Source organism: Canis aureus, chromosome 16 (assembly GCF_053574225.1).
Source record: "Canis aureus isolate CA01 chromosome 16, VMU_Caureus_v.1.0, whole genome shotgun sequence".
NCBI classification, from domain to species: domain Eukaryota; kingdom Metazoa; phylum Chordata; class Mammalia; order Carnivora; family Canidae; genus Canis; species Canis aureus.
In genome coordinates, this window is record NC_135626.1 from 11,004,278 (window position 1) to 11,031,003 (window position 26,726).

At 56.2% G+C, this 26,726-nt stretch overlaps 2 protein-coding genes and 1 non-coding gene across 10 annotated transcripts in view; 2 read left to right on the top strand and 1 right to left on the bottom strand.

Moving 5' to 3' along the window:
* Nucleotides 1–22,055, top strand: part of VAV2 (vav guanine nucleotide exchange factor 2) — a 168,401-nt gene extending 146,346 nt beyond the window's left edge. For 3 of the 6 annotated variants that reach the window (XM_077851283.1, XM_077851284.1, XM_077851285.1), the window contains 7 exons: nucleotides 644–696; nucleotides 1,916–2,032; nucleotides 3,938–4,025; nucleotides 4,845–4,968; nucleotides 5,833–5,919; nucleotides 6,857–7,011; nucleotides 20,792–22,055. In XM_077851283.1, coding sequence (XP_077707409.1) covers nucleotides 644–696; nucleotides 1,916–2,032; nucleotides 3,938–4,025; nucleotides 4,845–4,968; nucleotides 5,833–5,919; nucleotides 6,857–7,011; nucleotides 20,792–21,094 — 927 coding nt within the window. In that variant the 3' untranslated portion in view covers nucleotides 21,095–22,055. Of the gene's footprint in view, nucleotides 1–643; nucleotides 697–1,915; nucleotides 2,033–3,937; nucleotides 4,026–4,844; nucleotides 4,969–5,832; nucleotides 5,920–6,856; nucleotides 7,012–11,241; nucleotides 13,499–20,791 lie in introns of those variants that run through there. The other 3 variants (XM_077851286.1, XM_077851287.1, XM_077851288.1) reach the window with 2 other exon arrangements.
* Nucleotides 9,160–9,266, bottom strand: LOC144287280 (U6 spliceosomal RNA). Its single transcript, XR_013355123.1, has one exon. It is a non-coding gene; the product is annotated as a U6 spliceosomal RNA (small nuclear RNA).
* Nucleotides 22,056–22,953: 898 nt separating the features above from the next.
* Nucleotides 22,954–26,726, top strand: part of SARDH (sarcosine dehydrogenase) — a 63,227-nt gene continuing 59,454 nt past the window's right edge. The window contains exons 1-3 of one of the 3 annotated variants that reach the window (XM_077851290.1): nucleotides 22,957–23,271; nucleotides 24,938–25,052; nucleotides 25,334–25,681. In XM_077851290.1, the coding sequence (XP_077707416.1) occupies nucleotides 25,363–25,681 (319 nt within the window). In that variant the 5' untranslated portion in view covers nucleotides 22,957–23,271; nucleotides 24,938–25,052; nucleotides 25,334–25,362. Of the gene's footprint in view, nucleotides 23,272–24,937; nucleotides 25,053–25,333; nucleotides 25,682–26,726 lie in introns of all 3 variants that reach the window. The other 2 variants (XR_013353999.1, XM_077851289.1) reach the window with 2 other exon arrangements.

The window sequence follows — 26,726 nt, forward strand, 5'->3', positions numbered from 1 at the left end:
CTGCCAGCGTCAGGTGGACCAGCCAGCAGAGGAGGTGGCCTGGGGCAGGTCACCTCCCTGCCTTGGGCTTGTTTCCCCATCTACGTGGTGAATGGGGTGGGAGGGGATGGATAGGTAGTCTATGTGGCCGGCTGTGGCACAGTGGGGAGAGGTCAGGGTGGGGGCTCTGGATAGGGTGTGGCATGGAGTCCCCAGGGCTGCTCGGCCAGCGTGTGGCCCGCCACCTGGAGGACAGGCCACTGCCTGCAAACGACGCCTGCCCTGGAGGCCAGGAACCATCTGTAGCAAAGAACTCTAGCTGTAGGATGTGCTCTTGTCACTGCAGAGAAATCCCTGAGGCCTTTGGTCACCCCCTCCCCAGGGTTGTGTCCCTGTGCCTGCTACATATCCAGTGAAACCCATTGAACATCTACTCAGAGATGGTGGGTCCCAGCTGCCGCCCTCAGGGACCTCAGTCCAGTGGCCCCAGGGCCAAGTGGTGGTAGCTGGTGCTGGGCCCGAGGGTGAGGTGTTGGGTCAGGTACCAGGACACCATGGTAGCCAGTGCTGGGCCTGAGGGTCAGGACGCTGATCACAGGCCCCCTCTGGCCCCACTTGAGGCAACCCTCGGGGGGATGTTAACCTGAACATTCTCTCCTGCCAGCCGCCCATCAGCCGGCCACCGTCCCGGGAGACCGACTACACAGCGTACCCCTGGTGAGTGGGTCAGTAGTGGGGGGCCCCGCAAGCCCGTGAGCAGGCTGGGTTGGGGGTCCCCAGGCTACCTCTTGCTTGTCTCCAGGGTGGCTGGGCTGTGGCTGGCCGTATGTCCCTGGGATCCTGGGGGAGTCTTCTCTACCCCAAGGCAGGTTTTCCCCATGATGAACGAAAACAGGCCATCAGGTGCGCTCTTTTTACACAAGCCTCATCGTATAAAATGTATGAAAAGTGGTATATTTGAGGCCAAATTTGCAATCGCAAGTCTACTCATGGAGTGGCTCAATGAGAACCGAGGCACTGTTGGGATTAATGAGAGCCTGTAGGTAGACATTCGAAGAATGAGTCACAGATATGGGTCAGCTGGGGGGCCCAGCTTTTATGGCCCTGCCTGCCTATCACCTGACTGCCTTGAAGAAGGACCGGCCTTGGTGGTTGTAGCTCCCATGTTCCACGCCCTGGTGGTGGCCACAGAGCAATGGGCAGCTTAAGTGCCGTAAGCCCCTGCCCCAGGCATAGCTGGCCTCAGGGTGTTCAGCTGGGGGCTCATCCCTGGCCCCCCGGTGTCCCGGCTACCCTGGGCCGGGTCTCTCCCTCCAGGTCAGAGATGCCCTGGATCCATCTGCCTGTACCCTTCACCCCGCACTCGTGCTCAGGCTCACAGGTCCAGGCCTGGCCTGTGATTTGCATTTGACGGAGTGACAGCTTCCGTCTCCTGGTGTAGATTCTGTCTCCGTTGCATGTTGTTTGTGAAAGTCCCCAGTTGGTCTGACGGGGCGAGGCCAGGTCTGTTTGGCGGGTGGTGGTAGGGCTCACCTGGCTGTCTCGGGCTGGGCTCCCCTTCGGTGAAGGGACATCTGCCTGTCTGTCCAAAACCTGTTAACAGAGATGGCAGCAGGCTCCCGTGTGTCACAGCAGAAGTAAAAACTCTGCGTGAGAGTTTTTATCTCTTATGTGCTCTTCAACAGTGAAAACTTAGAAATTTGCCTTAATGCTTATGTGACGCTGAGCACCTCCTGGAGGCCGGGTTCTGTAGAAAACACGTCGGGGCCAGGCTGAGACCCGGGGTCCTTATTCCTCCCCATGACGTTCCCCTGCCCACATGCTCCTCCCCAGAGGCTCACTGCGCGGTCAGCGCTGTCACAGAGGCCTGGGTGTCCTGGGGGCGGGGGGGGGGGGTGGCACCAATGTTAACCTCCTGCTTCATCCCACCTGCTAGGTTTGCAGGCAACATGGAGAGGCAGCAGACAGACAACCTGCTCAAATCACATGCCAGCGGGACCTACCTAATCAGGGAGCGGCCGGCCGAGGCAGAGCGCTTTGCCATAAGCATCAAGTACGTGGGGGTGACGGGGTCAGGGTGACCTCTCCCCCAGGGCCACTCTGAACCACGAGCCCACATCCTCCTAGAATCCTGTGCTTGTTGGCTCGGGGGTGCCCATGAACATTATTGCCCAGAGCAGGACACTTCTGAGATGAAAAGGTGTCAGTGGGTCTGCCCGGCACAGCCAGCTGGGGACATGTGTGCATGCTCTGCCCAAAGCCACCAGGTAGGGTTGGTCCCCTGTTTTCCCGGTTCAGGGGACCACACAAGCGCAGGTGCCAGAGTGGGGCAGGGCTGCTAGAAGAGGTTGGGGACTTCCCAGCAGCCCCGCTGGTGGGCATTGGAGTAAATGGGAAGGTTACTACCATGGGTTTGTGGCTTCAGTCAGGGGCCTTTGGTCTGGGTGTCCTCCTGCCCAGAAGAAGCCCCCTTGTACATCCGCCACCACCCCTGATGGTTCTTGGTCACCGTTGGCATAGGATGCCCACTAGACATCCTGGGTCAGTTCCTGACAGCCCATAGGCTGGCAAATAGTGGAGTCTACCTGCGGGGTCTCCAGGGGGCCCCACAAATGCTTAGAGCCTGAAACCAGCCCTCTGGCTCTAAAGTACTGAGAGCTGAGAACAGCATGGGAAGTGACCAGTGTCCAGTGCAGTAGCTGGACATGGCCCAGGGGCTGGGTATGCAGGGCCTGTTCCCCAGCAGAGGTTACCTACCGCATACCTGCTGTGGGCAGGGGGAGCGTTGTAAGCATTGACAGCACAGTGGGCTCTGACAGTCTTGGTCAGGTGCTGGGAGGATGTGGAAGGTGGGCACGTGGCTGATCAGCGGTGGAGGCAGCAGGCCAGCAGTGAGCAGTGAGTGGCAGAGATGTCATTCTCCTGATGGGAGTTCATGCAGCACCTTCTGTGTGCCTGGGCTGCAGGGCTCCTCAGTGGGGCTGAGACTGGCCCGGGGGGCTTGGGGTGGGGTGAATATCCCCCCCTACCTCTGCATCTGGCTGACCTTAAATCCCGGAGAAACAGCAGCTGGTCTACAAAGGACCCCCCCAGGAGAGGACGCTGGCTGGCCGGCATTTGATTAATTGCCAGCTATTTGTTCCGCTAACAGATATCCAGTTGTTAAACTAGCCTTGCATTCCTGGAACGTCGCATTTGGTGTGGTGTAAATGTTTGGTTTATACAGGCAGACACGTGAGGAGAGATTGGGTTGGCTGGTGATTTGCTGAGGACTTTCTTATCTATAGTTGTAACAGTTGCTGATGTGCTTCCTTGTCCTGTGATGTCTTTGGCTTTGGTACCAGCCGGCAGAGGGCCGGAGTGGAATGTGGGGAGGAGGGGGGTGTGGGGAGGCTCTCCAGCGAGGTCACATTTGAACTGAGCCCCGAGGACGCAAGCCCAGGAGGTGAGGATGGCAGAGGGGCAGCCCTGGCAGGCTTGTGCGTGGCCAGTCTGGGGATGCCCATCAGCCGGAGTGGACGGTGTGGGGGAGAGTATTAGGGGACCGTGTTGGAGCCAGCTGGGGCTGTTTCCCTGGGGCGTTGGGCCAGGGCCAGACCCTTGATTTACAAACCAAGCTGTGGAGGTCTCAGCAGGTGGTGGGAAACGGGGAGGAGGAGGAAGGTGTCCTCAGTGCAGAGAAGAGGATGAGCAGAATCCCGGGACAGGAGGTCTCCGAGGGCTGGATGGAGCTGTGGGGTTTGGGGCCTGGGGTCCTACAGGCTGACCCCAGAGTTTGGGCTTCAAATAAACAACGTTGGACCGACAGGTGGCAGGCAGCAGGAAAGAGACTCAGGCTGGGGTAAGAGGGCGAGGGCAGCGGTCTTAGCTCCAGCAGACAGGTTATAAGCCTGGACCCCAAGGCCAGAGAGGCCACGTGGCCCAAGAGTGACCTCCCAGGCCCGCACACTTTGCCCAGGTTCAACGACGAGGTGAAGCACATCAAGGTGGTGGAGAAAGACAGCTGGATCCACATCACAGAAGCGAAGAAATTTGAAAGCCTCTTGGTATGTGATCCTGCGGCTTCTGTGTCCTGGTTCTGAGGCATCAGAAAAGGGCCCTGGGGTCCCACCGACGCCATACCAAGGAGAAGCAGCTCCGGCACCCCACTCCCCGAAGGCCACGCTCAGAGAGGGCCAAGAGGCCGCCAGGGCTTCTGCGTGGCTGGGGAGGAGATCCAGGGAGGTGGGCGTGGCAGGCACCTCGTGACAGCCCCCACGTTGGGACCTCAGCCCCCAGAGGGCTCCCCATGGAGGACAGCAGGGGTGGGGGGGCCCACCTGCCCTGCCTGCACCACTGCAGCCAGCAAGGCTCCTCCCAGGGCCCAGCCCTGCCGCCCAGCCTCTTCCCGCTGTCCCCTCCCCGGCCGGAGTGCAGGTAAAGGCACAGGCCTTCTAACGCGATTTTCAAATTAGACATATTGTCTTTTCTGACTTACAAGTGTTCCGTGTACCGAAAGGATGTGACCCAAGCACCTGAGCCCTTAGACAGCCCAATGTGGCCCAAAAAGCACAAAGTAGAAAGTATCCACAGCCCCCCCGCCCTCCCCTCAAACCAGTGTTAAAGTTCCAGGGTGAGTCCTCTCGACCTCCAAGAATAGCTCAGGTGTGGTTTATGTGACGGTTTTCAAATGAAACCGTTGGCCACAGCATACATTGGCCTACTTTGCAACGTGATGAGCTTCTCCGTCGGCATGGAGAGCCTCTCCTCTCTGGGGATCAAGGAGATGAGTCCCAAGTGAAACTGAGGAGGGAGAGGGAGGCCAGGGCATCTGGGAGGACTGCCTGGGGGCGGTGACCGCAGCAGTGAGCATAGGTGTCCTGCAGGAGCTGGTGGAGTATTATCAGTGCCACTCGCTCAAGGAGAGCTTCAAGCAGCTGGACACCACGCTCAAGTACCCCTACAAGTCCAGGGAGCGCGCAGCCCCCAGGGCCTCCAGCCGGTCCCCAGGTAATGCCCGGATGGGTCCCTTCTGCCCGTTTCCCACAGCCCTGGCTTTCACTGCCTGCCTATCCCTGAGGAAGGCTCTCTGAGGGACCAAAGCCCACCCCCAGGGGCCGTGGCTCAGGGCCCCACAGCCCTTCACAAGCACACTCCTGAGCCGGGGGTCCTGGTTGGTCTATGTGACAGGCTCAGTGTCTCGGCACCTTTGCCTGGAGGTCAGCGTGGGGTCCCATCTGTCCCTCGATCCCTCCCTGTCCCCCAGCCCAGGACAGGGGGGTGCCTCGCTCCAGGCCCACTCAGTTAGAGGCAGGGCGAGCCCAGAGTGTTTGAAGTGCAGCCCGGGACTGTCCACTGTGTCACCCCACATCCCCCGGGCTGCAGGCCCTGTGGGATGGCGGGTCCCCCCAGGGAGAGCAGGTCAGGAGAGGAATGGGGGGCCTTCAGCGAGGGTCCCCCCGCAGGGAGAGCAGGTCAGGAAAGGAACGGGGCCTTCAGCGAGGGTCTCCCCAGGGAGAGCAGGTCAGGAGAGGAAATGGGCCTTCAGTGGGGGGCCCTCAGCCAGGGCCCCCCTGAGGAGAGCAGGTCAGGAGAGGAACGAGGGGCCCTCAGCGAGCACCTAGCGTGTGTTGGGGGAGAGCCTGGCTCCTGCAGGAATGGTTTCAGAAGCCCCAGGGCCAGCCTGCCGCTGGGAGGAGGGGGTCCCATATTCTGCAGGGGACAGGCCCAGCGAGGTGGTGGAGGGGCAGCTCAGAGGCTGGGCCCTGGCCCCATGCCCCGCCCTGCGCTCTGCCTGCCGCTCCAGGGGACGCACCTGCCTGGGGATGCATCTGCCCCCGGCCCGCTTTCACGTTCTTTCTCACCTCTTTGCAGCTTCCTGCGCTTCCTACAACTTTTCTTTTCTCAGTCCTCAGGGCCTCAGCTTTGCTTCTCAGGGCTCCTCCGCTCCCTTCTGGTCAGGTACCGCCGGTGCTCGGGGCGTGGGGGGGCCTGGCCTGCCGCCCGCCCACCCACCCACCCACCCACAGCCCCTGCTCAAAGCTGCCCCCTACCCCCAGCCCGGCGTGGGGCAAGGGGGGAGGGGCTGGGGCCAGGGAGGGAGGGGTGCTGCCGCCAGGGCAGGGCTGAAGATGCCGGCGGGCCTGGTGCTCCCCCCTCACTGCTGGTGCCTATCAGACACGCACACCCCGACGGCCGCTCCCTGGCCTGCCAGCCACCGTCCCTCCTTGCTTGCTGAGAGCTCTGCCTCTGGTAGCGGCAAACAGCCGGGCGGTCACCCTCAGGGTGAAGGTGGGAGCAGACCGGGTGGGCCCTGGAGGTAGGGGGACAGGGTGCCACTTGGCCCCGACTGCTTGGCCCTCTGCTGCCAGAATCAGAGCCCCTCCCCAGCTGCTGTGTGTGTCCCCTCCCCACTATCATGGTCATTGTCCCCTGCTCAATGGGACTCCTGGGTCCCCAGCTGAGTGGGTCCAGTCAGGTGTCCAGTTTGTATTGGGGATCTGGAAAAGGGGCCCCGGGACCCTGGGGTCTGGTTCCAGGTGCTCCATCAGAGTGCAGGTTGGGAGCTGGGCAGTGGTCACTCCACTGAACCGCTGGCCAGGTGTGCAGGGGGAGGCCCTGTGGGGGTTGCAGTGGTCAGAACATCAGCATCTGCTCTGATCCTGTGATCACACTCGTGGGCCGGGACAGCTCCCACTGTGGCTATTGGCTGCTCTGAGTGCCTTTGGGGGAGGCCCGGAGAGGCCATTGCTTATAGGTCTGGGCGGAATTAGAGAGTAGTCTGTGCCCTCAGAGCCTTTGTGCTGGACCGGTCTCCTCTCTGGGTAGGACCAGGCACCAGGGGGACCAGGCTTGGCCCCGCTGCCAGCCAGGTGACCCTGCCCATCCCTCCCAACAGTGTTCACTCCCCGTGTCATTGGCACAGCCGTGGCCAGGTACAACTTTGCTGCCCGGGACATGCGGGAGCTCTCGCTGCGGGAAGGCGATGTGGTGAAGATCTATAGCCGCATTGGCGGGGACCAGGGCTGGTGGAAAGGCGAGGCCAATGGACGGGTAAGTGGGGCAGATGCAGCATGGCTCAGCCTGGCCAGGTCCAGGCACACTGGCACCTTAGCGTGGTCTGGCCCAGCACTGTGACAATGCCCTCTGAGCCACAGATCCGAGCTGCCCAGGTTGGAGCTGGATCCAGGCCCGCCCGACCCTGCATCCGTGCTCCGTCCTGTTCTGTGGTCCTCTGTGGCCACTGCAGGGGGATGTGCTTTACACACACTCTTCATGTTCTTTGCACGTCCCCAAGCCCTTTCTGCAGGCAGAGGAAACTGCAGGTTGAGAGCAGGGCCCAGGAGTCCTCACTGGCCTCACACACACCCTGGGGAGATTGGAAGGGGCACACCAGGTCCCACCCTGCCCCTTCATGCCCTTCCTGGAGGACTCTGTCTTCCCTGTGCACCCTGTGACCCTGCAACACTCTATGGCCCCTTATCCCTGTCCCCCATCTGGACCCCTTGGTTTTGACCTGGTTCTGTCAGCACTCACCCAGCAGGGTACTGGAGCCCTACATAGGGCTGACTTGGAAGCGTCCAGCTATCCATGGGGCTGCTGCTGCCTGTGGGCAGGTACCTGGGCTGTGGAGGGTTGGCCTGCCTTGATTCCCACTGCCTACCGTTCTGTTGCTAGGGGGCGGGAGCTGGTCTGCCTCCATCTAGGCCTCCTCAGAGGCCTCAGGTCAGACCCATTTCCCTCCCCACAGCCCTTCAGAAGTGTGAGGCCCCTGAGTCCTAGGCAGCTGACTTCGAGGGCTGAACCTCTAGCTGTCAGAGTGGCCCTTGGGGAGCCAGCGCTGCAGGCACCTGGGGCTGTAATTCAGTAAGGACCTACCTGAGCCCTCCTCACCCTACTCACAAAGGTCATGAATAAGCCAGTGTCCTGGGTGATACAGAACTACTAGTTTAGAGCATCACTAGATATTCCTTATCTTACACAGACTTTTTAGAGCTAATCTAACAGTCTCTGCCTTTAATTTTTTAAATTTTTTATTTTTTTCTGCCTTTTAATAAATGTAGGTAGCCCATTTATGTTTAATGTAATTACTGAGCTGCTTGGATTTAAATCCATCATCTTTCTGTATATTTTCTAGTTGTCACATCCATTTCTTCTTTTTCCTCTCTTCTTGCCTACTTTTGAATTAATCAGTTGTTGATTGTTTTTTTTTTTCCTATTCTACTTCCTGTCTCCTTGGTGTGTCTGTGAGTTACACATTATTTTCCTATGATTTAGGTAATTAACCTTAGGGATTACAGCGTGCACTCTGACTTCTGAGAGCCCATTTTAAATGAGTACTTCTACTACCCAGATAATGCAAAGACCTCGCAACTTTTGACTGTGTTCAGGTTTCTCCCAACTTTTATGTAGGTGTCATCACATATTTTAACTCTACATATCTTTCAGCCCTGTAAGACATTATTTTTGTTTGAAGCAGTTAGTGTTTATTTAGAGTTACCACCTATTTACCTTCCCCAGGGCTCCCCATTCCTTCTTGCTTTGTTTTATTTCCACCCAAAACCATGTTCCTGCTGCCTGAAATTCCCTCTTCTGGGTGTGTTTTTTAGTGTGAGTCTGCTACTAATAAATTCTCAGTCTTTGTTGGATCTGAACATCTCTTTATTTCACTTTTTTAAAAATGTTTTCATTATAAAACATTTGTATAGTGACACAATTTCAAACCTAGAGGAAAGTTGCTGTGGCACAAAAAGCTCTCACATGCCCAGATTTACCAAGTAAGAGTGGTTTGCACGTTTGCTTTATCATTTGTGTTCTCCTTCCCTCTCTGCTTATTTTTCTCTTAACCCTTCAATGTAAATCACAGAGATCCTATGCTTTCCTCTCTAAGCCCCTAATTACCTCAATGTCTTATGATCAAAGACATTCCTCTTTGATAGAATATGATTATCTCTTCCCTGGTCCATATTCAGATGTCACTAGTTGTCCCAACCATGGCTTGTCTACCTAATCCAATTGCATTTACTTGCTATGACCCTCAACTCTCTTCTAGAACAATCCTCAGCCTTTCTCAGTCTTACGACTGGCATTTTTGAAGAGTACGGGCCGGTTATTTTTGTAGACTTTCCTTCGATTTAGGTTTGCTATTTCTTCGTGATTAGGTTGAGGTTATATATTTTCATAATGCAGCTATTGTATCCTTTTCAGTCCTGTAGTGTTTTATCCAGATGTGTCATCCTTGCACAGGGGCCATGCTAATCTTCTCTGTATTGTTCCAATTTTAGTATACATGCTGCCAAAGCAAGCACTCCAGACGCGTATGAGGTCCGCTTGTCCCATTATTGTGCCATTAATTTTGATCATTTGGTTAAGGTGATAGCTGCTGAGTTTCTCCACTGTGAAGTTACTGTAATTAATTAGTAACCTCCAGGGTAATACTTTAAAATTATTAAGTATCCTGTTCCACATCAAATTTCACCTCCTATTTTTATCATTATCATTGGTGAATTTTCTCATCAATTATTCATATCATGGTTGAAAAACAGTGATTTTCCAGCCATTATTTCTTTAAAACTTATTAGGGGGCATTCTACTGTAAGGGACAGCCTTCTCTTGGTCAACCCCTTGGGGGTCAGTGATCCCTCCAGTGGGACCGGTTTCCTTTTTGTGGGAAATTGTATTGAGCTCATTTTCAAATAGTATTCTTCAGGGGATGAATTTGAGGCTAGCAGGTGTTTTATTTGGGCACTTTGGTGATGTCATTCCATTGTCCCTGGTTCCATAATTTCTGTGAAGAGCCAGCCAACTTCTTTTTTTCAAGGAGGGGTAGGAGGCAGATGGAGAAGGAGAGAGAGAATCTCAAGCAGGCTCCACACCTAGTGCAAAGCCTGACTCAGGGCTGGATCCCACGGCCCTGAGATCATGACCTGAGCTGAAATCAAGAGCTGGACACTTAACCATCTGAGCCACCCAGGTGCCCCAGGAGCCAGCCAACTACTTAACACTGCTCCTCTGCAAGAAATGTTTCCATTACTCCCCAGTGGGTTATATATTAAAAACAAAAAAAAGGAGAAAAGTCTGATTTTCATTAGTTTTACTATAATGTGCCCAAGTGCGTTTTTTTCTGTATTCACTCTGCTTGAGATTTGTAGACTTTTTTTAAAAAAAGATTTTGTTTATTTATTCATGAGAGACAGAGAGGCAGAGACATAGAGAGAGAAGCAGGCTCCATACAGGGAGCTCAATGTAGGACTCGATCCCAGGACCCCGGGATCACACCCTGACCCCAAGGCAGACACTCAACCACTGAACCAGCCAGGCGTTCCTGTAGACTTTTTTAAAAATCTGCAGCTTGGGGATCCTTGGGTGGCTCAGCAGTTTAGCCCCTGCCTTCAGTCCAGGGCATGATCCTGGAGACTGGAGATCGAGTCCCACATCGGGCTCCCTGCATGGAGCCTGCTTCTCCCTCTCCCTGTGTCTCTCATGAATAAATAAAATCTTTAAAAAAATAAAAAATAAAATAAAATAAAATCTGCAGCTTGATATCTTTCATTGGTGTAGGACCTTTCTTCAAACAGTGAACCTGCTCTGTTTTCTGTTCTCTCCTCCTGGGGCTGTATTCACTTGGGTGTCAGGTCTTTCTATCACAGCGCAAATGTAATTTACCTCATTGTCCGTGTTTTCACCTGTTCCCGCATTTCCCATCTAGCTACTTTTCCCTGGCGCATCCTCCAGTTCACCGTCTTCTCTTCCGCTTTGTCTAATCTTTTGCTAAATTCTATTAGATTCTTAATTTCAAGCATATTTTCTATTTCTAGGATTTCTATTTGATTTCTGGTTGCAGTTCATTGGTACATTTTTATGCCTTTATCATCAGTTTTCTGAAACAAAGATGTTAGAGTTATTTACATTTCCATCCTGGATGACCTGCAGATTGGTGTCTGTTACCTGCATTTTGTCATGGGGTCCAACTGAATGACGAGCTTGTGTATAAAACACCATTGAGGCTGGGGATGATGTTCTTTTCCTCAGGGAGGATTTAATTTTTTTCGGGCTGGCAGGTAGATGGAGAGCAAGTCATGTGGAACTGCATCCGGCCTTGGGCCACAGCTACTCCAGCCTCTTGGCCTTTGCCAGGGCACCCCTTGGAGCAAGCCGGGCTTAGAACTCCAGGCTCTTGAAGGACCCCCCCCCCCATTTCCGGGAGCCCCTGCTGGCCTTTACCCCGGCACAGGTACAGACATGTGCACATGCACTCTCATGTAATCCTGCCATCTTTTGCAGATCGGCTGGTTTCCTTCAACATATGTAGAGGAGGAGGGCATCCAGTGACAGTGACAACGTGGACAGGACTCGTGGACTTTCTCGGGAGAGTCCAGCTCTGAAATCTGTCCCTAGCCTTGTGACGCAGAAGGGACGTGCCCGCCAACCTTCAATCTTCAACAGCCCATAGGGATGGGGAGGGTGTTCAAAATCCTAAATGCGAACCGGCCCACCGTCAGTCTGCCCTCAGTGGCCTGCCCTGGGTACGCTACTTGTACATAGAGGCGAGCTGGGCCAGCTGTGCCATGGCTGCCACCACCAGAGCGCTGAGGAGAGGCAGCACCCGTGGTGTTCTGAGCCAGGCTCTGGTGACAGCTGAAGCTAGAGCTCATCTTGCCCCGTCCCATTGAGACAGCATCCAGGAGCCTAGGTTGGAACAGCAGGTGCTGTCCTAGGGAAGGCTGGGACAGCAGAAGGGACCCTCCCCCAGCCCGTTCTGCTCAGCCCTACCGCTCAGCCTGCTGCCTTCCTGCTGCTCCCAGGGGGAAGCTTCGGGCCTAGAGAGTCGGAAGGGACCAGAGCCAGGCCGTTTGCTGCAGCCTCTCTCAGCCCCAGCTGTGCTCAGGTGTGGGAGAAGAGAGCATGGCAAAGGAGTCTGTGCAGGCCCCTTGGCCTCCTCATGGCCCTGTGCACTAGGGCTGTGCAGAGCCCACCCAGGGCAGGTCCCTCTGACAGGAGGGAGCCTTAGCGAACGATGAAGTTGCCCACCCTACCCCACAGTCATTGGTACTGTTCTTTGTCCTGAATCCCGGGAGTGTGTCTGTCCTGTCCTGCTGCCAGGTGGATACACCTTTTGTAAACCCTGATATGGGTGAGAAGAAAACAGAGTTTTCCCCTCACTCAGTCCCTGCTGCTCACATTCCTCTCTGCGAGGAGTCCCCCAGCGACCCCCCCCCCCCACCAGCAGGTGGTTTCTGAGGGTCTCCCCAGCTTTGGCACAGGATGTTAGTTCTACCCCTCCGCAAGTCTTCCTCCTGCAGCCTGTGAACTGGGCCCATGGCCAGCTCAAAATAAGTGCTCTTGGGGGGTGGCCTCACCCCCTATACTCCCCCCTCCTGACTCCTCCTGGCCTTTGAGCTCTGGCTGCCTTGTCTGTACCCTTCTACTCTGCCTGGATGTTGCATGAGACCTAGTGATGCTGTCTCCCTGAGAGCTCCGTGCCAAAGCTCCTGGAGAAACCCGGGGTACATGTGTCCCCTGTCTGTCCCTTGGTCAGCTGCCCTGCCCTGTGCAGGAGGAGGGGACCAGGCAAGGCCAGGGGTGGGGAAGGCTAGCCCCCGCTAAGGTGGGTGCTGGTCACCACTCTGCACCGTGGGGTTCCTCTGAAGTCAGCCTTGTGGCCTCCAGGCTCAGCTCACATGCCCAGTGTCCTGGAAATGGGGAGGAGGCCAAGGAGGGGTCAGGGATAGTCAGTAGCAAGGGGAAGAGAAGAGAGAAGGCAGCCTGCAGAGGCTTGAGAAGTCAGGGTGAGCAGGATCCTGTGTGGGGGCAGAGGGGCAAAGGGGAGGAAAGCAAAGAGCTGGTCTTGGAGAGAGCAGTCCCGAGTCCCCATCATTAGGGGGCACCCAGCACTTTGCATACAATCCTCGGCTCGGCCAGCCCAGCCATGAGCCCGGGGTGGGGGGAGAACTAGCCAGCCCCTTTTGTGTTTACTTTCGTCAAAAAGGTTTTTGCTTTTGTTGTTTTATTTTTGGTTTGGCTTGTTTGTTTTTTTAAGGGAAGAAAATAGTTTGTAATTATTTCATCCAAAGCTCCCATTATATATCTGTGAATAGTAAGGAAGATATTTTATATTAGCAAGAAAATGATGTATATTTGAGGTCATCGTGAAACAAGTCATCATGACAGAGAAGGATACTGAGGAAGCCAGAAGTCAGAACCCTGGTTTTTGTGAATGTTTTTGTTTTGTTTTTGTTTGTTTTTAAACATATGTTTGGTTTGGTTTGGTTTTACACTGCATGAGGCAGGAGGGGAGGTGGGCCAGGGGCAGGCTGGGCAGTGGGTGGCTTTGGCAGGAGTTGGGAGGCCTTCTGGAGGGGCTTTGGACCTGGGGCCTGAGATTAGCTGTGAACACTTAGGAGCCCGATGCATGCGGGTCAGGGATCTGGGGGTCCCACAGCTGGTGACGACCCCAAATGGAATACAAACTGTACATTTGCCAAGAGGTTTTTTTCAGACCATAGTTTCTATTGCAAATAAACCTAAGTTCTTTTCTGCAGGAGTGGCTGGCCTTTCATGCCAGGGAGCAGGGAGTGGCTGGATCCTGTGTCCAGCAGAAATCGCCCCACCCACACACTGTCAGCCCAGGATATGGTGGCTGGGGTCAGACACAGGCCTGGGGGGTGGTGAGGCAGCCATCAGAAGCATTGCCGCTGTCTTCCCATTTGGGTGGGAGTCAACCCTAGCCCCACCACTCAGGCATGTTCTTCAGCTCCTGAGCCTGTTTATTTACATAAAGGAGATAAAAAATGAGATTCTGGAGAGGGTCTGTGGCCTGTGATAGAGAAAATCAGACTAGGCAGGCAGAGACTGATTTTTTCCCTTACGCAGAAGCAGTCCAGACAAGGTAGACTGGGGGGCTTGGTGTCCCACCTTCCAACCCAGGTTCCTCCCCTCTTTAGCTTGTGTCTCTATTCTCACTGCAGCCTCATGGTCAAGGGTGGCTGTTAGAGCTCCTGCCATCAAGGCTATGGGCAGAGGCAGAGGTTGGCACAGTGCTTCCCCTTCCCCTCCTTACCAATAGCTGAGGCAGGTGGCCACTCCTGGCTGTGGTGGAAGCTGGGGACTGCAGGACCTGTGCGGCACACGGGGCTGCACTTTTTCGCTGTTACTGTATCCATGGGGTGGGTGACCAGCCCCAGGATTCACATCCGGGTTGTGAGGATAGAGTGAGACTAGGAGCCTGGTGCACAGCTGGTGCTCAGCAAGGGTCATATTTTGTTGCAGACTAGGGAGGCGAGTCCAGATGTTTGAGGTGACACAGAGGGTGTTGAATCCCACCCAGGCCCCAGTCTCTGGGACCCAGAGCCCTAAAGTCTGGCTCACTCTGATGCCCCTGAGAACCAGATAGGAGACCTGCCTTTTCTGGAGCAGCTCCCTCTCTAAGCAAATTTCTCAGGCATGAGGCCCCGAGAGGCCCAGTTGTCCCAACACCACCTCCCCCGAGAGCCAGCTCCAGTTTGAGTTCTCACACCATGTGGGGGATGGATAGACTTGGACGCTTGCTCAGCTGTCCCTGAGCCAGAGGTCCCTGGCTGTCCTGAGTGGAGCTGAGCAAGCCAGGGAGAGCCCCAGGCCAAGACAGACACAGAGAGCCATGGTGGCTGGAGGGGAAGTGCGGATGGACATGGGGTTGCTGGGCGCTGGGGGAGCTTAAGGGGTATGGATGGGGTGGAGGCCAGGAGGGAAGAGGAGCCTGTCTGCTTGAGGTCACCCCAGAATGTGGAAGAACAGATTGGAGCCTCACACTCCTGGCCAGAGGACCTGCTGCCCATAGGGCTCTCAAGGCACCGAGGCATCATGCCCTTTAACTCTGACAAAGTGGTCTTCCCTGGGTGGGGCCACTGCAGAGGCCGTTACTTGGAGCTTTAGGAAAGTTCCCTGGACAAGAGATGGGAGCCACTTTCTGAGATAAGACGGATGCTTCTCTCCATTCCTGCACCACAGACATAGGAACACCATCTAAAACACAAGAGAATGCAAGGCTGGGCTTGGAACAGGGTGGCCTGTCCTGGGAAGGAGAGACACAAACCAGAGCAGATATGGGGAGCCAACACCAGGGTGGCCGCTAGGATCTCAGGCCCTTTGGGGCTGAGACCAGGGATTCTAACATTCAAGGCATTAGCTTCAGGATCTTGGGAGGCCAGGACCCAGAACTGGGTTCCTGTACAAAACTGAGTATGTTGAACACCCCTATCATGAAAAGGAAATAAACACACGTGGATAAAAACCAAAGTTACTGAATGGGACAGAGGTTTCAATTGGTTTGTTAACTTTCCAGAAATAAGAGAATGAAAAGGCATAATATATCCCAAGACAAATGAACACAAAATGGTTAAAACCCTGAACTTTAGAAAAAAATCACAGATGTAGTCAAATTAAAAGATAATGTTACACCAAATAGATTTTAAAGCAAAGCAAAAGGCATCACTAGAGTTTTAAAAGGCTTGTTATGTAATGATATGGTTCTCATTTATTTGGAAACATCACAGCTTTAAAATAGTCTGCTCTTCATCATATAACCTTAAAATAAAAGCAAAATTGACAGAACGAAAAGAATGAAACAAACTCACCATCATAAATCGGAGATTTTAATACAATTTTCTCTCCCTGTAACTGGAGAGCAAACATGGAAACAAAAAAAGAGAAGGATAGAGAGTAGAACAACATAGTTAGCTGTTGCAGATGCAGAACGTTGTGGCCTCTTGCAGAGTTCACATCATCCCATGAAGAGCCACCTCATACCGGCCTGGAAAGATCTCCATGGATTTCAAATCTTATAGTTTAGCTTCTCTCACTCACCATGAAGAATAAGGTAAGAAATCAAGTGAAGGGTCAAGCCCAGGTGGCTCAGCGGTTTAGCGCTGCCTTCAGTCCAGGGCCTGATCCTGGAGTCCCGGGATCAAGTCTCATGTCGGGCTCCCTGCATGGAGCCTGCTTCTCCCTCTGCCTCTCTCTCTCTCTCTCTCTGTGTGTCTCTCATGAATAAATAAAATCTTTTAAAAAAATAAAAAATTTATATAAAAAAAAGTGAAGGGTCACCTGGGTGGCTCACTCAGCCTAGTGTCCAACTCTTTTTTTTTTTTTTTCCTAGTGTCTAACTCTTGATCTCAGCCAGGGTCATGAGTTCAAGCCCCACCTTGGGCCCCACTCTAGGCATGGAGTCTACTTGAAAAAAAAAAAAAAAACAGTAAAAAATTCATAAGAAATTTACATATGTTTGCAAATTAAGAAATATACTTGTAAATAATAACCAAACAGAAAATTCAAGGAAATTGTAAACTATTTTTTTAAAGATTTTATTTATTCATGACAGACACAGACAGAGAGAGGCAGAGACACAGGCAGAGGGAGAAGCAGGATCCGTGAAGGAAGCCCGATGTGGGACTTGATCCCGGGACTCTGGGATCACGCCCTTAGCCAAAGGCAGATGCTCAACCGCTGAGCTACCCAGGCGTCCCCAAAAATTCTAAACTATTTCAAATTTATTCTTAAAATTTAAAAGATAGAGATACTTCATAACACAATGTATAGTATACTACTGAAACTGAACGTGAACCAAAATTGGTCACCTTGACAGCTTGTTTTACAAGAGCCCAAGGACAAGACGTAGGCTTTCCTTCTCTCAGGCTGAAACAAAGCATTGATTTCCTTGAACAAAAGTTCTGTGTCTCCGTTAAGCATGTTCAAATTATCTATTTAAAATGTAATTTTTCCAAGTAGAAAATTACAAATGTATTAAATGTGCGCAAATTACAGGGTTTTGAAATTGCAGCTCTTGTTCCGATGGCTCTGTCTCACCATGGCTTGTCCCCACGGTTGAGGGAGGGGGTGGCGATGGGGAGTTCCCATGATAAGATTTTACATGTGTGAGTTCAACAAGACTCCTGTTCTTCAGTCCTGGCTGCTGTGTTTATATTCCCTGATGATTTAGTTTTGATCCTTTACTTTCCCTAGAAAAGGAAAACTCACACGTGCACATAGGATCTGTGTGGGAGTTCTGCTCACCTGGATTCTTTCTGGATAAACATGTTACATCTTGACACTCAATGTGCTATTAGGGCCATCATCACCCCCAGTTCTTTGCAGCCCCACACCAATGCCTTGATCTGTTAGGATTATGATCCGGCCATGAGTGATGAACAGACTATAAGACAAGAGATTCTTGTTCCTTGCTCACCTAACCGTCTGGGTAGTGACCCTGGCACACAATGCCAGGGACCCAGGTCTTTCTGTTTTTTTGTTTTGTTTTGTTTTGTTTGTTTTTTTTTCAGTACCTCCCCCACCCCTGGGTGTAGCCTCACAACTTCAGGGCTAAGGGTAGAGTTTAGGGGTTATTGGTTAGGGGTAGATTTAGGTTTAGGGTCAGGGTTAGGGTTAGGGTTTGTACTTGGCATCCTGTAGTTCAGAGACCTCTCCAGAGAATAAAACCTCAGACTTCTGCTTTTGGCCCCAGATGGGACTTCAGGTCCGGCCCGGAATCCACATTCCAGCCAATAGGAAGGAGAAGGGGCAGGGAAGGGACATGACCATCTCTTGAAGGACACCTGGAAGTTTCACCAACTCCCATTTGCCATAACTTGGTCATGTGGCCACACCTGGCTGCAAAGGAGGCTGGGAAATATAATTTTTCTTCTCTGATTACTGCAGGAGGACGAGAGACGGCGGGGGTGGGAGGGGAGGCAGGGAGGTGAATGGCCTTCTGCCCATGAAGACCAATGACCATGAGGGGTCTATGGGGCAAAGGCTGGTGGTCGGGCCCCCATGAGGCATGCTTTGGGGATGGATGGATAGTCTTGATTTGTGGGGAAAAGAACGCTGGGCTTTCTCAGACTCCACAGTCCAAACCTACTTGGAATAATCCTCCAATCACTCACATAAACGAGCTTTACCTGCGTCCTGTAGGCAGTAAAACCATGCACACTTGGGAGAGAACATTGGTTTTTGGGTTTGTTTGGGGGAACATAGTTTTTTTTTTTTTTTTAAAGATTTTATTTAAGGGATCCCTGGGTGGCACAGCGGTTTAGCGCCTGCTTTTGGCCCAGGGCGCGATCCTGGAGACCCGGGATCGAATCCCACGTCGGGCTCCCGGTGCATGGAGCCTGCTTCTCCCTCTGCCTATGTCTCTGCCTCTCTCTGTGTGTGTGTGTGACTATCATAAAACAAAAACAAACAAACAAAAAAAAGATTTTACTTAAAAAAATAAAGATTTTATTTATTCATGAGAGACACACAGAAAGAGAGGCAGAGACACAGGCAGAGGGAGAAGCAGGCCCCATGAAGGGAGCCCGATGCAGGACTTGATCCTGGGACTCCAGGACCACGCTCCGGGCTGAAGGCAGGTGCTAAACCGCTGAGCCACCCGGGGATCCCCAAGAACATAGGTTTTTACTCCAACTGCCCTGATGGCTCTTTGGTCTGACATATTTTGTTTCTTAGGAGGAGAAATCTCTTCTGACACTACCTGTAAACCCTAAACCCTAACCCACATGCTGTGTGGGGGCGTCATTTTTCCGCCCTGGTTAGTGAACTCTGCGGGCTCCGCAGAGAAGGGACACATGGTGCTCCTAGGGGCAGGGCAGGCCGCCGGCCCAGGTAAGCGCCTCTTGTCTGTAGGCTGGGCTCTGCTGTTGTCACCAGTTGTGGAAGGGTCACGGCATGGTGTCACACTCCAAAATAGAAATGTGCTGGACACCCCTGAGACATCAGGTCCCAGAAATATTGAAAGCAGAGCCATGGGAAAAGATGCACCGAGCAGGTGCCAAAGAAGGCGGATAGAACATTATTGGTGTGGGACTTAGAGCACTTTGGGGCAGAAAGCATTCTTCGAGTAAAAACGGTTCCCCGCAGCTGCTCGGGCGGCTCGCAGGAGCCCCTCCTGTGTGCTGCTCTCCAACTCCACATTCAGTCTGACTCCTCGCTGGCAGCTTGAAACTGGCCCTGGTGGGAGTATTTACACCAAAGAAATCAGCCAACGCTCCCCACCTCAGGAGCTGATTGTTAAACATTTAGCAGCATCCCACTGGATAAAGAGGTTCGTTATTTCATGATAAAAAGGGACAATTAAATGCTAAGCTATAATAATCCCAGAGCTGCATAGACTTCACAGCATAGCCTTAAAATATATAAAATGAAAACTGACAGAATTATGGGGAGAAATGGACACATCCCACTAGGGGAGGGGTGTTCACGGCTCCCAGAAACTGAGACAAAGCCAGCAGCCATCAGGAAGGAAGCTCCCTGCCAGGGCCGTGTTCCGTGAGAACAGTGTGAGAGCCAGACCGAGCCCGGGCTGCTGGTCCTAGGGGGACCCACCTTCCAGCCTGCCTGTGGGTCCCCACTCCCCGCAGGTCCCTGTCCTGGGGCTGTGCCCTGGCTCTGGGGCCAGCTCTCCCAGGGTGTTGTACTCGTGTGGCCACCAGGGCGGTGATGTGGCCTGAGAGGGCTGACCACCTGGGGGTGACCAAGCCCCCCCACCCAAGGTGAGCTGCTGCCCTCACCTAAGCACCCAGAGGGCTTTCTGATCCCAGGGCCAAAGACAGCTCTGCCCAGGCCTCTCACTCTCCAAGGCGAGACCCACATTTCCCCAGCTGGGTTCTTGTTTTGGGGTGCTCTGCACCCCCTCAATAGGAGAGAGGAAGCTGTCTTTACCTCGGGCAATGCCTGGGGTCCCGGCCAGGGATTGAAAAGCAAAGCTCCCAGACATCAGCAAGGGAATGCGAAAGGACAATTTTGCAGGGTGGGGTCAGGGGCCAAGTGGTAAAACAGGCCCACCAATGGGCCTCTGGGTGGGTCCCCAGCAGCCTGTGTGTCCTAGCTTCTCACGGGGAGCTTGCAATTCTGGATTTTTATAGGAAATCTCCAGGGTAGCACCTAGGAAGATGTAAGCACAGCCTGAATCATGGGGGAAAGCAGGGGGGGTTGCTGGGGAGGCCTCCTGCCTCCACCCCCTACCCCCCGGGACGGCCAGGGTGAGAACCTGGAGGGTTTGGCTGACCTATGCGGGGGTCTGGGTGGTGTTTGTGGGGTCTCGTGCCCGTGGCCACTGTGTCTCCATCCTCACCTCCCCACACCCTTGGCAGCAAGATCCTCCGAAGCTGCATTCTGTCTCCTTGCTGGACAGTCGTGGCCTGAAGCTGCACCCCCACCCCCGCCCCTGCCCCAGGTGATCTGTGAAGCAGTGGCTCCCATCGGGTCCTCAGGAACTCAGCGGAGGAAGCAGCCAGTTCCACCCCCACATTCACTCACAATTTGTGGGACAAGCCACAGGGTGAAGTGGGAGCCCCAGGGCCCTGCACAAAGCTGCCCATAGCCGCTGTGGGTGTCCCAGGGCTCGAGAGACATGTGGGCCTCCCATTCCTGGGGTTGCCTGCGTCCAGGTGGCTGCAGCCCTGAGCATGTGCCGAGGGGCCAGGGGGCCACCTGCCTCCGGAGAGGGACCACCACTTAGCCATGGATGAGGAAACACCCTGTCTCCATGAGAGCATGGGGGTCATTGATGTAGTGTATGTTAGGGTCTTTATTGGAAAAATAAAATCTTCAAAGTATAATTGCAGCCTCAAAGTTTTTCTGGAAACTTCCTCGATCGCTGAATTGCCCGGGTCTGGCAGCCCTGGGCTGTGTTCAGCCAGAGTCCGTGTCACTGATCATTTCTTCCCTCTGAGGGGACACGTGTGAAGTGCTCAGCTCACTGCTTGCCCCCCTGGAGGACCCCACCTCGCAGAGGCCCCTGGGGTCAGATGTCAGCAAGTGCTGTCACGTGGGTATTGACTGTCCCGTCCCTCTTTTGCAGGGCCTTGCATGGAGCTCTGTGGAGGATCCTCCTCCCTGGCCCACCCCCTGCTCCACCCTGGATGTCTGCCCAGTCAGAGGGCCGCCTGCAGACGCCTCCCTCTGTCCTGGAAGCCTGGCCAGCTGCGGGGGCGGAGGGCTGGCCGGGGCCTGTGGCGAGGGCGCGGGGGCGAGGAGGAGGCCGGCCCACCACAGCAGAGGTCCCAGGGCAGGGGGAGGGCTGCTGGGCTGGACGGCACCCCTCACCCCCAGGGGGGCAGCTGTGATTGCACTTTGCCCCCTGGTTTTCTTCAAAGTGCGCTAAAGATAGAAGATGATATGCACAGGATAACTTAGAAAACTTCCCTAAACCTGACACTGCGGGGGTTATAGTCCGTTCCTCCCAGATGGAAACTGAGGCTTGGCCAGAGGAGACCAGCCCAAGCTGGTACAGCAGGTTGGCAGCAGAGCCTGCCTCAGCGTCCCTGGCTGGAGCCTGGGCACCTCTGGAGTGGTGCCCTCCCCTCCGCTCCGCCCAGGGGAGACCAGGTGGTCCATCCCCCTCCCAGGCCTGTGCAGGGCCTGATGGATCACATACCCTACAACGCTGACCCACGGCCAGGCCCGGCCCCCAGCCACCGCCCCGGTCCAGAGTTCAGGGCAACTGTCCCGCTCACTGGCTGGGGACGATTTTGCACCAGCTGCTCGTCTTTGAGTGTGGGGCCAGGAGAGGTCTGGGCGGCCTTGGCCGCCACCCTGGGGCTGCAGCGACCACTGGGTCTGTCGCCCCTGTGCCTCCTATCTAGGGCTCTGAGGGGCATGCAGCCATGATCTTCCTTCATCCTCCCTGACCTGTCCACCCCATCGCGTGAGTGCAGCCTGGCCCCGGGCTGCTGGTCCGCCCCCCCATCTGCTGAGGGCGCTGGGCCTATGTCCCGCACCAGGGAAGACTCACACTGCTGGGGCAGCCTCCCTTAGCGGAGTGAGTGACGGACGGTCTCTGTCCACGTGCTGGGGACAGGCCAGAGCCCAGGCCACTTCCTCAAAGATTCTGGAAGGAAGGGCAGCTTGCTCAGGAGCGCCAGCGTCGTGGCAGTGCACTCTCACGCTATATCTGTCTTCTTCCCAAACCCGGAGCCCTTCAAGGGCTCTTACTTGTCTCTGGGTCTTCTAGCCATGCTCTGCATACAGTAGGTGCTCAGGAAACGTAGAGGACAGACAAACTGGCAGCAAGACAGAGAGTTGGACAATTAAGAGTGAAATAAAGAACGAAAGTAGGAACATGATTATGTGGTCATCTGTACTAACTACCGTGTATCACTCCTACGGTTGGTTCGTCTGTCAGGAGCCAACATTACCAATCCTGCCTAACCACAGTTTACACTCTAGGGTCCTTGATCCCTGGGAGGAGGAGGTCCCCTTTTATGTTGACACCTAATCTGGTTCTTCTCACACTCTTCTCAGAGGTATGGTGCAGACTCTTCCTGGGTGTCCTCTGGGTGTCTCCTCTGGGCACCGACAGGATGCGGAGGCCCAGAGACAGGACGCCCGAGGCCCAGAGGCTTGTGGTCTGGCTCCCCCAACACTTGCTGTGTGGCCCGAGGCAAGCTGGTGCCCCTCTCTGGGTTCCAGTGGCCGACGGACACTGGCACTCTTGCCCCAGGGAGCAGGGTGCCATGCAGTGGGCAAACCAGAGGTCGGGGACATCTCACAAAGCACGGCGGGGGGGAGCCAGGAGCTCTGCAGACTTTCCCGCCTGCCTCTGCGGGCAGTGAGCACCCCTTCCGTGGGAGTGAGCAACAGGCCGGTGCTTGCCAACGCCCTGGACCCCTTGCCAAGGAGCCCGCAGAATGCCACAGGGCCTGGCACAGCCCAATTGCTTACCCAGTGCTTTCTGCCCAGGGCCTGTGCGCCAGGCTCATTTCGGGGCCTGGGGAGCAGGGACAGGCACCGGCAGGCAGGGGTGCCCGGGGCCACCCGCAGCATGAGGGAGTGAGGCACCTGCCCCTCACCCTGTTCGCGGCCCCGCTCTGCTGCCCGCCTGGTTGCTACCGGCCGCGCCAAGCCAGAGGCGGTGGGCGGGCCATCCCGCCCCGGGGTGGGCGGCGACAGAGGGGCGGCGGGCGGCCGGGGCGGGCCCGGGCGGTGCGTCCCGGGCGGGCCCGGCTGAGAAGGAAGGAGGGGGAGGCTACCCTGCAGCCCCTGGGCGGGGCACGGCAGCCTCCGGGGCCCAGGTCGGCGGGAGGTAGGCCCCGGGAGGAGCAGGGCCCGGGCCCGCCCCCGGGGCAGGCGGGGTTGCCCCAGGGCTTCTCTGGGCCTGGCTGCAGACCGCCTGGCGGGGTGGGCACGGCCGCGGTCCTGTGTGCGTGGCGGGGGCCTGGGCACCGCCCTCCCTGCTTCACCGGGCGAAGGCTGTGCCAGCGCTTTTGTCCGCCAACGTCCTTCACCCCTCAGCCCGTGAGGAGGGCCCCTCTGAATCCTCCTGCTGGATTCGCCGCTCAGGTGAAGTCGCTCAAGTCCCCACGGGTCCCTCTGCCCCCGGGCCCTGGGCTGTCCTGCGCCCTCACCCCTGGGGACGCGGGCCCGGGGCTGACCCGCCCGCAGGGAGTTGGAGAGGCCCGGGAGCAAGTTAATGTTGAAGCAGCTGCTCTGGCGGGAGGGGCGCCTCCAGCGGGGCCCCCACTGCCCAGCGGGTCAGCCCGGAGGAGCGCGGGAGGGGCAGGGGCGGCTTCGGGGCCAGCGGCTCTGGAGCGGGGACTGGAGGGAGGAAGGAGGCCGGGCAGGAGCTCGGGGCAGGAGCTCGGGGCAGGAGCTGGGGCAGCTCCGGGCCGGGGCAGGTGCTCAGCCTTGACCCTGCCCTGCAACCACGTGACCCCGACTCTCCGCTGGTAGGGCTCTGCTTTTGGGGGCTCCTGGAAGATTAGGGAACTTCGAGGAAGAAGGATAAGGACACAGACAGGCCCGGGGTGCACCACCCTGTGCCCAGGGCACCTCTGCGGACAGAAGGGCAGGCGGGCTGTCAGACTGTGGGGGTCAAAGGGTGGCGGAGGGACTGAGATTCCCGGTTGCCCCCACACCCTGCTCAGCAAAGCCTCACACATCACAGCTCTCTGGCCCTCCTCTGCCCCCACTCCCCTGGGAGGGGTCTCTTTGGGGGGTGGGCAACCCTGGGGGGCCTGGGCCTGGGCCCTCACCCCCACAGATGAGGGTGGCCCGGGTGGGCAGTGAATCAGGCGGGTCCCCACAGCCTCCCCTGCCCCAAACCAGGCCCCGGGAGAGGCTGCAGACTTGGCCCGTGCATGGACCTGGCCTTGCTGCCCAGCGGGGCCACAGAGCAGTCCTGTGACCTCGGCCATCTTGGAGGGCCTCCCCATACCTTGGTCTCCTGCCCTGTAAAATGGGGACAATAGTCATATGGACTTGAGAGCATCTTTTGTTTGGCATGTGGGATGCTCCTGGAAATAGAGTCCGACTCTTTAGAGTAATTAGTTGATTAATATCAGTCCTGACTACAAATGCAGCTGGCCCGGCATCTGTGCAGCTTGGATTCACAACTAAATCCCTCTTACGTGTCCTGCTGACCCTGGAAGTGGGGCCCAGGAGGCCCCTCCGAGGTCATTTCCTCCCCAGGTTGGGCAGGACACACCCTCTGGGAGACACCTCTCTGGCACCTTCGCTTCTTAGGAGGTGGACTTCCTGTCACATTTTTGTAGTTACAAGACTTTTCTGGCTTGGGAGGGCTTCCTGAAGGAGGAGGGATTCCAGCTGAGCCCTGCAGGCCACTGGGGGACACGGAGGAGAAGGAGGTGGAGGGACAGGAGAGGTCACCCATGAACCCTGCTCCCCCTCTCCCACACTCCCATCCGTGTTGCCCTCTGGGGGCTGCCTCCTTCCTCGGTTCCTCCCCACCTGTCCCCCAGCACACTGCTGTGCCAGAGACTTCCCCAAACACAGATCTGTAGGGTGAGGCACTTGGGAAGACACCCTGGGGCGGTGACCTGAGCCCTGTGGGCTCTCAAGGCCCCTTCCCCCTCCAGCCCACCCCTCCCACTCTCGCGGTCATTCCTCTGGGTCCTGGGTCTCCCCGAGACCTGAGCTCCTCATCCTCAGCTCTCAGGACCCCTGCCCTCCCCGCTGTCCTCCCTCACTGGTGACCTTACTTCCCCAGGCCTCATCTCAGCCCCTCCTCTCCACCTCCTGCATCGCTGAAAGTGGCTCCCACTGTGGGAACCTGGTGCTGGGCTGGGGGAGCCAGAACGTACATTCCCAGGACAGGGGACAGGGTGAGGAGCCTCTGATTGCCCCGGTCCAGCTCGTGGTCATGCCCTCTCGATGACCTGCCCACCCCTGGGCAGGCAGGGACCTCTACCTCCCACCACGGCCACTGCGGGTCCAGCCGGAGCCGATGCATCCAGGGCCTCGTACTGAGTGCAGGCGCGATCGGCGATCGGGGCCCGGGGGAGCAGCGGTGGAGGAAGGAGGGCCTGGGGGCGTCCCCCGGGTCTCACCTGTGCAGTGCCCACTGGCTCCTCCGCGCCCCAGCCAGCCCCCACTCTCTCCCCAGCTCCCTGCGGTGCCGAGAACCGAGTCCCCATGGCCTGGCTGAGCAGAGCCCTGCGTGTGGCAGCCACATGCCCTCCCCCGGTCCTGGGGCCCCGTGCGCTGACCGGCCGGGCAGGCCCCACCACCGAGAAGAGCGTGCCGTACCAGCGGACCCTGAAGGAGGCCCAGGGCCCCTCGGCGGTGGCCCAGGGCCCAAGCCGGCCGCTGCCCAGCACAGCCAATGTGGTGGTCATCGGCGGGGGCAGCTTGGGCTGCCAGACCCTGTACCACCTGGCCAAGCTGGGCGTGAGCGGGGCAGTGCTGCTGGAGCGGGAGCGGCTGACCTCCGGGACCACCTGGCACACAGCGGGTAGGGGCGGGGCGGCATGGGGGGGCCGGGAGGGACGGGACTCAGCCAGCGGTCAGTTCTGGGGTGACGACCAGAGGCCAGCTGGAGGTGGCTGAGCGGGAGGAGGAAGGACACGGGGCAAAGATGAGGGGTCATCTGAAGGTGGACAGATGAAAGGGACCCTCCTGTCCCCCGTGTCTCTGAAGAGCCGAAGTGGGGAGGATGGAGCAAGGCTGAGATGAGGGACAGCAGCCCCTCCCGAGATGGAGTCACTGGGGGGTGAGGGGCGTCTGCAGGCGGGTGTGGAGCATGGATGGGGAAGGAGCCATCGGGGTGATGCACAGCGGTGTTTTCTGTGGGCACCAGATGCCTCCATGATTCTCATCCTCCTAAGTAACTGGTGGGCATGTAATAAGCACCTACTGTGTACATGTCGCCAGCCTTCTGCCTCAACCATGGGTCCTGGGTTAAGTTTACCAGTTTCGGGGGTTGGGGGGTAAACATTCCCACCTTGGCTAAAATTGTGCTACTGGCATGAGGTCAACGAACAAACGTGGAGTGGGGCAGAGGTTCGGACATCACACCCTGCACACCACTGCCTCTGCCTTCCCACTGTCCCATGTCAGCGGGGCCGGCAAGCCTCTGCCCTCACTGCCACACTGGCCTCGGCCCTGGCCACCCACTTCCCAGACTGCTCTGAAGGGAGCAGCAGCTTTGTGGGTGAATGGTCTGCATTTGGGCTTTGTGGGTCCTGGCTTGGGGTCCCCGCCCCATCATGCCCTGCTCTGTTGTCTTGGGTATGGGACTGTTTGGTGCCATTGAATTTCACTATAAAATAATCATGCTTATGCCTTGGGGCTGCCCTGTCACCCAGTGACGGGCTCAGGCCTGGGCTTGGTGCACAGTAAGTGCTCGATAAATGGGGGCCCCCCAATATTACCACAGTGTGAGCTGCCTGGGGCCAGGAGGCCTGTGCCCAAATCAGCTTTGACCCTGTGATTTCCTGCTCATCAACCTCTTGGAGTTCCCTGGGGGCTGCAGGGAAAGATCCAGGCCCTCTGCCTCA